Source organism: Amphiura filiformis, chromosome 2, assembly GCF_039555335.1.
Source record: "Amphiura filiformis chromosome 2, Afil_fr2py, whole genome shotgun sequence".
In the NCBI taxonomy this organism is placed as follows: domain Eukaryota; kingdom Metazoa; phylum Echinodermata; class Ophiuroidea; order Amphilepidida; family Amphiuridae; genus Amphiura; species Amphiura filiformis.
Window position 1 is genome coordinate 95,838,388 of NC_092629.1, and position 12,844 is coordinate 95,851,231.

General features: G+C 39.7%; 1 protein-coding gene across 1 annotated transcript; it reads right to left on the bottom strand.

Moving 5' to 3' along the window:
* Positions 1-267: 267 nt before the first annotated feature.
* Positions 268-10,752, bottom strand: LOC140146868 (uncharacterized). Its single transcript, XM_072168757.1, has 3 exons — positions 10,594-10,752; positions 3,573-3,658; positions 268-1,973 (listed from the first exon to the last, which is right to left on the bottom strand). The coding sequence occupies exons 1-3, from the start codon at positions 10,735-10,737 to the stop codon at positions 1,796-1,798; spliced, it is 408 nt and encodes a 135-aa protein (XP_072024858.1). The 5' UTR covers positions 10,738-10,752; the 3' UTR covers positions 268-1,795.
* Between the last annotated feature and the right edge of the window lie 2,092 nt (positions 10,753-12,844).

The following is a 12,844-nucleotide window of genomic DNA, read 5'->3' on the forward strand; positions in this document are numbered from 1 at the left end:
TTTAAAAGGCGCCCCATGAATGTGTGCCCAAAATCGCTTGCCCCCCCCCTCGGCTTGCCCAAAATTGCTTGCCCCCCCCCTTTCGGCTTGCCAAAAATGTCTTGCCCCCCCAATTTTACCCTCCCCCAAGGCTCATAACATAATTATTGCACAGCCCCTCAACAATTGGAATATCTCGAAACTTGCAACTTTAAGCTCATTTCGTGTGAGCAGGTCAAATTTATAATGGGTATACATAACTTAGCCCCTCAATGCCCCCCCGAAAAATTCCCTGTGCCGCCACTGGCCATTATGCACTGTACATACTGAACATCAATTGTGATTTTATTGTCCAAACATCAATAAAATCAAACTTGATTAGATCTCTTCAATAATATTGAAGAGAAATATTATTATTGTATCCAATCCTGCATCTAGGGTCCCCAATATTGATTGTGTATAGTTAGTTTGGCTCAAAACACAGTGTATTGATATAGAATGGTATGCATGCAGCACTTGTTTCCAAGACATTTGGGTGTATTCCCAAGACATTTTGGGTGTATTTCCAAGACATTTGGGTGCATTCCAAAGATATTGGGGTGTATTCCCAAGACATTTGGGTGTAATTCCAAGACATTTGTGATGCGATCAAGCAAAATGAGTCTGATGTCGATCAAAATCAAAATTCAGTTTTCAATCTCATTATATGAGCCATTCGCAGAGCTTTATTTTGCTGAAAATCCCATGGTATTTAGACTTAGGGTTCCAGAGATATGGCCATTTTAGTGTTGCTCAGAACAATAAAATACAAAGGAAGTTGAATACTAGTATTGATTATATCTCAAAATCAATATTCCCGACATCCGACTCATTTTGCTTGATTGCATCACATTTGGGATGTATTCCCAAGTTTTGGGTGTATTCCCAAGACATTTGGGTGCATTTCCAAGACATTTTGGGTGTATTCCTAAGACATTTGGGGTGTATTCCCAAGACATTTGGGTGCATTTCCAAGACATTTTGGGTGTATTTCCAAGACATTTGGGTACATTCCCAAGATATCTGGGTGTATTCCCAAGACATTTGGGTGTAATTCCAAGACTTTTGTGGTGTATTCCCAAGATTTGGGTGTATTTCCAAGACATTTTGGGTGTATTCCCAAGACATTTGGGGTGTATTTCCAAGACATTTGGGTGTATTCCCAAGACATTTGGGTGCATTTCCAAGACATTTTGGGTGTATTCCTAAGACATTTGGGGTGAATTCCCAAGACATTTGGGTGCATTTCCAAGACATTTTAGGTGTATTTCCAAGACATTTGGGTGCATTCCCAAGATATCTGGGTGTATTCCCAAGACATTTGGGTGTAATTCCAAGACATTTGGGGTGTATTCCCAAGATTTGGGTGTATTTCAAGACATTTTGGGTGTATTCCCAAGACATTTGGGGTGTATTTCCAAGACATTTGGGTGTATTCCCAAGACATTTGGGTGCATTTCCAAGACATTTTGGGTGTATTCCTAAGACATTTGGGTGCATTTCCAAGACATTTTGGGTGTATTCTCAAGACATTTGGGTGCATTTCTATTGACTATAAAAGTACAGTCTTGCAAATTGACATAGGTACATCTGATGCGTTGTCCATCCACCCTTGGCCGGCCGGCTACGTAGAGTGTTGGTCAGTTAAAAAATATATCCATTTTGTTGTGGTAACTGGTAACCATATAGTCTTGCAAACAGACCGTGTTTAATAGTTACGATGCGTGTTCCATACGGATTGTCCATCCCCCCTTGGATATGAAGCGTGTTGGTCAATCTAATGTCCATTCATAAGCCCATTTTGTTGTGATGAAGGCATTTGACCGTTATTGTCCTGCAAAGTGACCGTTACTTCGGATGCGTGTTCCATTGTCCATGCATGGACACGGTGAGCACCGAGTTCTCTGTACAGTTCTTGCTGTCTCTGCTCCGACCTGGCCACTTCTGTGCTCATTCTGAAAAAAAAAAAAAAAAAGGACGACTTTATTAGGACAATGTGTGTGTGTAGTGTGCCTGCCCTAACATATGTCGACATTCTAAAACAAGACACCAGACTTGAAACTACTGACATGACAACAGCAATGCAAGACAGGAAGATATGGTGGGCCATCACAGTTCGAGGACACCACTCGCAATAAGCAGAGTGAATTTTGTGGGGAAACAGACTCTTTCCCCCCTTTTTTTTCTTTTTTACCTTTCCAATTTTCTCTTTCATTTTTTGCCAGTGGAACACTTTTTCTCTTTGATCTTTTATTGGGGGGGGCACTGCTGGCCAAGGCATTAGCCAGAGGGGGTGTCCAGGTGTCATTTGGATGCCCTGTTTTCAATTTGGACACCCTAAAATTCTGATTTTATAATGGAGTGAATAGGCAGTGGACACCCTGATTTTGTAGAATAAGGTATTTTTGACCACTGATTTTGGACACCCTTATAAAGACACCCCTCTGGCTAATGCCTTGCTGCTGGCTACTGGGGTGGTTGGGTGGCTAACTAACACCCTGATTGACACCAATGCTAATATATGGTACCAAGGGGGGGGGGGTGGTATACTCTGTAAAATGACTATACGGGGATGTGCCGTAAACATGGTCACACATTTTTGGTCATTTGGTATATCAAGAAACAATGACACCCTCTTGGTATATGGATGGTATTATGGTATATGGATAAAAGTTTTAAAAAAAATGCACTTTTGGTATATAGCGATGGGTTCACTTTTCTTGGTATAGCCATAGGTCCACTTTCAAATTCTCAGCAGCAAATTCCTACCCAAACCAACCTCGACTACCCCCGGTATGGTACTACACATGTTTGCCTGCCACTGCCAGTGAACGAGGGAGTGCATGGCAAGAGTTCTGACTGGGGGAATTTTCTCCTCATGCCCCCCACGGTGCCCCCCTGCCACTGATTACTGCACTACCCCTAACTCGGCTGTTTTAACTCCTGGTTTTATATAGAGCTTAAATAAAAAGAGTACAAACTCTACTCTTTACCTCTGGCTTTCACTAATTGCTCTTGATCTTTGAAAGAATTGGTTGGTTCTCTCATCACTGACACCCTCATAGAGCTTAAATAAAAAGAGTACAAACTCTACCAGCCTTGTCACTTACCTCTGACTTTCACTGATTGCTCTTTGAAAGAATTGGTTGATTCTCTCATCACTGACACCCTCATAGAGCTTAAACAAGAAGAGTACAAACTCTACCAGCCTAGTCACTTACCTCTGGCTTTCACTAATTGCTCTTTGAAAGAATTGGTTGGTTCTCTCATCACTGACACCCTCATAGAGCTTAAATAAGAAGAGTACAAACTCTACCAGCCTAGTCACTTACCTCTGGCTTTCACTTATTGCTCTTTGAAAGAATTGGTTGGTTCTCTCATCACTGACACCCTCATAGAGCTTAAATAAGAAGAGTACAAACTCTACCAGCCTTGTCACTTACCTCTGGCTTTCACTAATTGCTCTTTGAAAGAATTGGTTGGTTCTCTCATCACTGACACCCTCATAGAGCTTAAATAAGAAGAGTACAAACTCTACCAGCCTTGTCACTTACCTCTGGCTTTCACTGATTGCTCTTTGAAAGAATTGGTTGGTTCTCTCATCACTGACACCCTCTGAACTTGATAAATTACCAGCATCCTAAACAAAAATCAAATACAAAGAATGTCATTGGGTTATTCCCGTTGAAATCCATACAACCCCTATGGAAGACATCAGCCCTAAATTAATCTCCCACACGGGGAAGATTGGAGTCACCTAGTCTATTCCCATTTGAAATCCACACCCCCTGTGTGGGAGATTAAAATTGTGTCTGTGATTTTCGGTAATTTTGTGCCCGGTACCAGCGCATTTTTCAAGCGGGTAACTGGTACCAAATTGAAGAAAAATTAAAAAAAAAAAAAAAAAAAATTAAATTTTTTTTCAAAGTTTTTTTTCGGTTTAGTAGTGACTCTGGACCTAGACCTAAATGCTAGGATCATGGTTAAAAAAAAAAAAAAAAAAAAATGAATTTTGCACATTGTTTTGTAATTTTAATATGAAAATTGATACATAGTTTTCATGTCATACTCTATTAATGATATCAAAATGCATTGAATTTGAATGCATTTTGATATCATTAATAGAGTATGAGGGCTATTTCATTATAAATGACACGTTCACAAAAATGGCTTTTATCATATCTGGTTGATATAATTAGGGTGATAATGCAGTGTTATTAACTTAATTCTAAGTATGCCACAAACTACAAGCTACATGAGCATTTTTACAGAATTCTGTCTATTTTTGTATAAAAAATTGCCAAAAGGTACATTTTAACCCAATTTTGGAGTCCCATTTCATTTTGCCCATGTATTCTGAATTAATTCTTTGAAAAATTAGGTACATTCTATGGCAATGTGCTTGTTGCAATGAAAATATGATATGTGTGGAACATCATGCAAGTTGAATGGTGAAAATTGGTGCAAAAATGTTAAAATTCAGAGATTCTTGCAAAATTGGCATTTTATGTTAAATAAAAAATGAGTGTCCTCTCCAATTCATGCCTCCATTTTTGTTAACATTAAAGAGGAAATATAAACCCTTACCCTACCTGTATAATCTGTGTTATATTACCAATTGATGGGACAGGGCACTGATTGAGGAATTCATTTATTTTACATACAGTAGACCACTTGTTCTTGATACCACAGTTCCGCGTTAAAAATTTGTCCTCTCCAGAACTGAAGTTAATTACTAATTGTTGAAATAAGAAGGGTTATATCATAGAATGTGAAATTTGTAGAGGAAGAGTGGTCTTCCTTCTACCAAGGTGGCACATGATTTGGTATTTGTTGCATTTTGCAAGCCTGTATCCACGATTCTGTTTGCAATTTAACAAATGTCCTCTCCAGCACAATTATGTCATTTCCATGAATTGGTAAACAAACTAAAAAATAAAAATTTCAAAGAGCCAAACCTACAGGAAATTTTTGCATTTTATTGCAAATTATGCTTACAAACCACTTTAGTGTTCAAATTATTGTCCAGTTGTTGAGAACACATATGATATTATTCTGCATTGAACTTCGGTTAGCTAAAAATTGCAATATTTCTAATTTAACCAGAATATTAACCCTGTTTGTAGTGGATTTTAAATGCTGGGGATCTTTTATGCAATAATATTGATAGTTTCTTGTTAATGCAGCTATTTCTAAAGTTAAAGTATGCTTTATTATGTGTTAAAAAATGTGTCCTATCCAGAACAAATGACACAGGAGGGTCTTTTATTTTAGGTTTTCCATGACTAGTACAACAGATTGACGAGAATACTAACTTATGCATCAGTGTAGCTATTGGGCAGGACAAAATGACTATTTCATGAATTTTTCATGTGAAGATAAAGTTTATCCTTAAAAAATATGTAGTAATTTTGCACCATTTATCTGGATTAGTATCAATTTACTAATTGTTTTATATTGAAACTGGCATATTTAAGACACTGAAGTGTAAAGGAACATACAACAATTATTACAGACTAAATATGAATAAGTATGAACCCAATGTTGGTTACATATACTCTTTCAAAGTTGTGTATTAAATTGTTTAAAAAATGTCCCTCCAGACGGCAGCTATGTTTTTTACACAGCAAAAATTCAATTTAATTTTTTTAATGGTTCCTGAGGGTTTGACGCTCTAATATTTTGAGAATTATTGACACACCATCTGAAATTTGAAATGATAATGAATTTGCATGAAATAAATGAGTTTGAATTTTGACCCCTTTTGGGACTCAATGTGGTCATTTATAATGAAATAGCCCATGACATGAAAACTATGTACATCAATTTTCATATTAAAATTACAAAACAATGTGCAAAATTCATTTTTTTATATTTTTTTTAGGTCAACCATGATCCTAGCATTTAGGTCTAGGTCCAGAGACACTACAAAACCGAAAAAAAAACTTTGAAAAACTTTTTTTTTTTTTTTTTCCTTCAATTTGGTACCCGTTACCTGCCGAAAAATGCGCCGGTACCGGGCACAAAATTACCCGAAAATCACAGACACAATTTTAATCTTAAATCTTTCTTTTTTTTTTTTTTTTAATTTCGGGTACCCGGGCAGGGAATTGCCTACCCGGGTAATAGGATTATCGGGCGGGACTCGAATTCCCGGGACTCGCTAACACCCTTAGTCTTCCATAGGGATATGGATTTCAACTGGAATAGCCCATCATGTTAAAGCCTTAATGTACCATCCTTTTAAATTTTTAGATTTTTCTTTTTTTTTTTTTCCAAAATGATAATATGCAATCATTATAAAAGTTCCCAATACATTTGGATGCGAAAAACATTGGAAATTTGCAAAGAAACAACATCATAAACTTTACCTAGCACTCGGAAATATCTCACACATTTTGGATTAGGACGCCGAGTGAGGCCTCAGAGTTGCTACGCAGCCAGTTTGATTATACTCCCTCCACGCATGTGGAGGAGCATAACCAAACTGGCTGCGTAGGAGATTAAGATTAAGTGGATGTACTGTTTCATGAAAGTTCATTAGTTCAAATCTGCCTCCGGAAGACATGCATGGAACAAGTACAAAGCAAACAATCAATATCACTGTCTTCTGGAGGCAGATTTGAACTTTATGTCAAAAAAAAGATCCTTTTGTGAAATCGCCTTATTTGGCGAGGATGCCTTGTAAAAGACCTGTCAAAACTGTTCCGGTAAATCCAAACACTCAAGTCATGCATGCAATTATGCATGACATGATGAGGTCCATAAGGCACAAATTTATATGACAAAATTAGAATGATTTACGCTGCATGAAATATTTCCATGTGCTTCTTTTTTTTGTCCCGACCATCAAGATTCAGAAGTTCACCAGTTAACCCCCTGAGCACTACCTGCCGATCTAACATTACCTCTGATTGGTCAATTACATCATAATATCTTCACTTAAATCACCAATCAGAATGGAAGTTTGCAAATAATTCACCCCCATTTTTTTGTGTGGTGAAATTATTCTAACAATGTTGCTGATTGGGCCAATTGATAACGAAAACTTTTTTTTGGCCAATCAGCAGGTAGTTCTCATGGGATTAATAGCAAAGTCAGAAGATAAGCTGAAACATGGAAAAGTTAAATTTACAACAATTGATTGTCATAATTGTTCATTTTATAAAAAATAGGTACAGTATGGTGGTACGGTATAAAAGGCGAATTCAAATTTGTCACTATAGTAAATCATTTTTTATATCAAATTGAGTTCTTGAGTAAAGGAAAGTTAAAACTGAAAATCATTTTGTCATCTAGGCTAAGTTATAGCACTTCCTGTAGCAAAGTTACATCTTGTCAAAGATTGGCTTTTATCAAAAATGTTCAGCCAACATCATGCATCAACTGCAAAACAAAACAGCATTCTCTCCGTCGGGGTTGCATGTTCCATCCATCTATTACATAATACCCATTTCTCACGTCTGTCAAAGGGGACGCCCCCCGGGGGGATCACTCGCATACCAAAGTGGTACATATATGCATGCTCGTCCCAACACCTCAAAAATGGACCCTAAATGGCGTAATCAGTGTGGAAAGATTTCACCCCTTATTGGCGTGAGACTCTGTAAATCTTACCCCTAAAATATGGCATCAATCGGCGTAAGAAACTAAAATGGACCCCTAAATGGCATCAATTCTAAAACAAACCCACTGAAGTTGAAAAAATATACCCTAAACGTCAAAACTTTACCTGAAAAGCACCCTTTTTTCTAAAACGGCCAAAAATCAACCCTTTTTCGACGGTTTTTTGGGACGAGCATGCGTACCACTTTGGTATGCGAGTGACTCCCCCGGGGGACGCCCTCACGAAATTCCTATTGGCTTGTACAAGGCCTTTCCGTTCAAGTCAATTTTCTCTGCACAGAAAATATCAATTTGCCTTGTCACTTTTATTTAACTCCCTGAGCACTACCTGCCGATCTAACATTGCCTCTGATTGGTCAATTACATGATATCTTCACTGTAATCACCAATCAGAATGGGGATTTGTAAATAATCGACCCCAATTTTTTGGTGTGGTGAAATTATTTGAACAATATTGCCTGCCGATTGGTCCAATTGATAATGAAAACTTCTTTTTGGCCAATCAGCAGGTAGTTCTTGTCAGATAAAACTTTTAGAATTATTTCATCAAGGGAGGTATAATTCATTTTATGACAAGCTTTGTGATTTCCCCCATTGAGTGCAATGCCAAAGGTAAGTTTCCCCTTCATATCCAAGGGCGAGATGGAACACCCATCAGCAAAAACAGACCAGTGTCCCTCACTAGTGTAAGATGCAAAATGATGGAACATATACTTGCCAGTAACATCAGAAAACATCTTGACAAAAATAACATTCTAAGCACATCTCAACATGGATTTAGGAAAAGGCACAGTTGCGAAACACAGTTGATAAATACTGTTGAAGATCTAGCAAGGGGACTTGACCAGCGAGAGCAAATTAGACTGTCTCATATTAGATTTTTCGAAAGCTTTCGGTTCGGTACCCCACCAACGTTTGCTCCACAAGATGGACTGGTACGGCATTGGAGGTGAAACACACACATGGATTAAAAACTGGTTGACAGATAGAACACAGTGTGTGGTAATAGACGGTGAGAAATCTAAAGAAGTGGCTGTGATATCCGGGGTTCCCCAAGGCACTGTTCTGGGGCCCCTCTTATTCATTGTTTACATAAACGATATAGGAGATGGAACATCATCCACCATTCGCCTTTTTGCTGATGACGCCTTGATGATCACATCAAGAGCAGACACAGAAACCCTCCAGAAAGATCTTGACAAGCTGGTTCAATGGTCAACTACTTGGCAGATGAGGTTCAACCCAGCAAAGTGTTCTCTTCTCCGGATTACCAGAAAAAGAAACATCGTAAAGGCTTTCTATGAAATGATGGGCACAGTGTTAGAAACAGCAGAACATCATCCATACCTTGGAGTTGAGCTACACACAGGACTGGAATGGAAACAGCACATAAAGCAGGTGACCGTAAAAGCGCAACGGACCCTAAATTTCCTTCAAAGAAACTTGTACCGATGTCCTCAGAGTGTTAAGAAACAAGCGTACACTTCACTAGTTCGCCCAACCCTGGAGTATGCAGCCCACACCATCAGAAGGAGATTGATAGTTTGGAGAGAGTACAAAGGAGAGCCATAAGATTCGTCACAGGAAACTACCGCAGGAGAACCAGTGTCACGGCTTTAAGGTCTGACATTGGTCTACCGACTCTGGAGCAGAGGCGGACAGTAGCTAAGCTGTGTATGCTTCATAAGATCAACAAGAAAGAAGTATCCGTCAATGTTCCCAGTCACTATGTACCTGAAAACACCAACCATGCAGACCAGAAAGAGGCATTCTGAGCACTATACTGTGATTTCGACCAGAATTGATTCATACAGGCATAGTTTTTATCCCAGCACCATACCAATATGGAACCAGTTACCAGCATCTGTAGTCATGTCACCATCAACACAGACCTTCAGTAAGAAGATCCAGGAGACAATCTACAGTGGGCAACCTGAGCTGTACACGGGCTCAGTGGTGTCAGCAGCTGTCTCCACCAACTAGTCCAGCACCAAGTCTTCAATGTTATGCACCCTCAGTTATTTATTCTTCGTTCTTCAAACATCTTTTTAGTTGATCACCACGTCAGTATTTGATAGGAACGACCGGAGTGATTGTGTTTGTCCTGCACCAGATGTGATGTTTGCACCGCTGGGCGCGATACCTGAAATGGTCTGCCCAGAAATCCAGTAGAAGTAGAAGAAGTAGAAGCAACCAATTGGAAGAAGCGGTCTATCATACAAAGTAAGTGACATCATGCCAACCAACAGAATAGTCTGATGATATCTATCATAGGCCTGGACAGTTTCAGTTTTATTAGGGGGGCTGTGCAATAATTATGAGCCCTAGACTGGGGAGGGAAAATTGTGGGGGGCAAGAAATTTTGGCAAGTCGAAGGGGGGGGAGCAATTTTGGGCGAGCTGAGAAGAGAAGGCACACATTAATCATGGGGCACCAATTGGGATCCCAAAAATGTGCCATGTGTACTAAAGGGGGGTAAAGATTTTTTGGCGGGCAAAGATTTTTTGGCGGGCCGAGGGGGGGGGCAAGCGATTTTTGGCAGGCCGAGAGGGGTGGGGGGCAAGCGATTTTTGGCGGGTCGTTCGGAAATTTTACCCAAGTTGGCAGACGGCTAGCGGCTAAAAAATGTGCTGAAAACTATAGTAGTACTACTGTATCTGTATCTGTTAGCTACTGTCTGTGTAATCTCCAATAGGATGTCCAACACAGAGTACTACTAAGAGTAAGAAGTTCTCATCATCATTCATGATCATGGGGGATGTACTATAAGCATGACATTGCTTGGCATGTTGGTCATTCATCATGTCATTGACATTGACCATCATGACCATGTTCATGATGTTGACATTCATGACATTCATGCATTGATTGCCGGCGGCGGTAAGTAACATGGTAAGCTTAAATCCAAACAGCTCCAAACTTCGCCAAAACGCAAAGCTTTGAACATACCTTCTGTTCTTGATACCTCTGTTGAATAAATTCCCTTAAACTATCGCCATTGCCGCCTTGTTCACACTGTTCCTGGTCCATTTCTATGTCATTTGCCTCCAAACCATTTACATTAGCAACCTCGTCGTTACGATCAGCGGCCATGTTTTTAGCATTTTGTTTTTTAGAAAAAAATCCCTTTAAAAGGAGCGCGTACATGTCACTGATCTCTATCAATCTGTTTTTACAAAAATTCTGATCATGGAGCGCGGAATTTAAAATTTAACCAGCCAACCGTCACACGCGCGAGATTTAAATATTAACCAAAGGCAAAAAAATATCAAAAAGGTTCAAAAAAGAAATAAAGAAGCAGTGGACGTACGTACAGAGGTGAAAACGGTCTATATCATTGCATCTAGATATGGTTATCATGGATTTCAGTAAAGCCTTTGATACCGTCCCCCACAACCGGCTTCTTTTAAAACTCCACAATTATGGCATCCGTAATAATTTACTCGCATGGATTTCAAATTTCCTCAAGCACCGTGAACAGAGGGTCGTTGTCGGTGGAGAACACTCGACTTGGACAGAGGTTGTTTCTGGCGTCCCTCAGGGCACGGTGCTTGGCCCATTATTATTTTTGGTTTATATAAACGATTTACCCAACAATCTCAACTCTGAAGTCAGGCTCTTCGCAGACGACTGCGTCGTCTACCGCCAAATTGTTAATGACTTTGATCACACACTTCTTCAAGATGACTTGATACCCTTGAGAAGTGGCAAAACGATTGGCAAATGGCGTTCAATGTCAAAAAGTGTTTTATCATGAGAGTAACGCACGTTAGAAACCCCAAAATGTTCAACTACAAACTTGGAGAACGCATACTGGAGGAGACTAAGCAACATCCTTATCTTGGTGTAACAATATCAAATAATCTCTCATGGTCTACACATATCAACAAAGCAACATCCGCAGCGAATAGATCGCTCGGCTTCATCAGACGCAACCTGTACTCATGCCCCAAACCATTGAAGCAGACAGCTTATATGTCGCTCGTTAGACCCTTACTGGAGTACTCAAACTCAGTATGGGATCCCCATCAAAAAGAATACATAAATAAACTAGAAAAGATCCAAAAAAGGGCAGCAAGATTCACTACCAACACGTATGACAAAACAACAAGCATCACAAAACTCATAAAATTAAAAGAACTGGAATGGGATACTCTCCAAAACATGCCAGGAGAACAGCGAACAGACTGGTCATCCTTCACAAAGCTAGGCAGGGCCTCCTAGCTCTGCCGGTGGTAAACTCACTTAAGCCAAACCTGCGTCAATCGCGGCATACCCACCCTGAAGCTTATCAAATTATAACCAGCAACAAGAACTGTCATAAATTCTCATATCTACCAAGAACTGTAACAGATTGGAACAAACTACCATACCCAATCACTCAAATCCAAGATTCAGCTAGCTTTAAAGCAGCAGTACTCCAACACCTACGGGAAGACTAAGAAGCAAACCGCATGCGCACATACCCTATACGTTTGGCTCCAACTTGGGAGGGTTGTGTAGTATCTCTACAGAAACAGAAACAGAATCTATGTGGGGAGCAAGGACTAATCGTTGTTCCACACGTAAAAATATTTATTACCAGTAGTTATCCAAGTTTCATATGCTAAGATCCTTGGAGTCTGGCGAACAACCATCAGATTGGCTTAGTGCCAATATTAGCCCAATTTTCAAGAAAGGAGACCGAACAGCTGCCTCGAACTCATAGGCCCGTCTCTCACAGCCATATGTTGCAAGGTCTTAGAACATGTCATCCATTAGCTTCCATTCACACATCATGCTGATAAACATTCTGTTCTCACCACAAAACAACATGGTTTCAGAAGCAACCACTCATGTGAATCACAACTTTTATTAACAACACATGACCTGGCCCTTTCACTAAATAACAGACAACAAACTGATCTTGTAATATGGATTTTAGCAAGGCATTTGACACAGTAGGCCTACCACACAATCGCCTTCTCCTAAAATTACAACAATATGGCATCCGCAACAACATCCACACATGGATAGCAAATTTCCTTATGCACCGTAAACAGAGGGTCGTTGTCGGGGGTGAACAGATGCTTGGACAGATGTGTTATCTGGCGTTCCCCAGGGCACGGTGCTAGGACCTTTGCTATTCCTCATATACATCAATGACTTGCCACAAAACATACAATCTGAAGTCCGGCTCTTTGCCGATGATTGTGTTAAC

What these genes read in the sequence shown, in the direction of transcription:
- LOC140146868 (XM_072168757.1), bottom strand. Translation starts at nt 10,737, where the DNA reads ATGGCCGCTGATCGTAACGACGAGGTTGCTAATGTAAATGGTTTGGAG. An exon ending in AGAGGTATCAAGAACAGAAG is followed by an intron (nt 3,659 to 10,593) that starts GTATGTTCAAAG and finishes ATTTTTGTTTAG; the next exon opens with GATGCTGGTAATTTATCAAG. An exon ending in GCAATCAGTGAAAGCCAGAG is followed by an intron (nt 1,974 to 3,572) that starts GTAAGTGACAAG and finishes TTTTTTTTTCAG; the next exon opens with AATGAGCACAGAAGTGGCCA.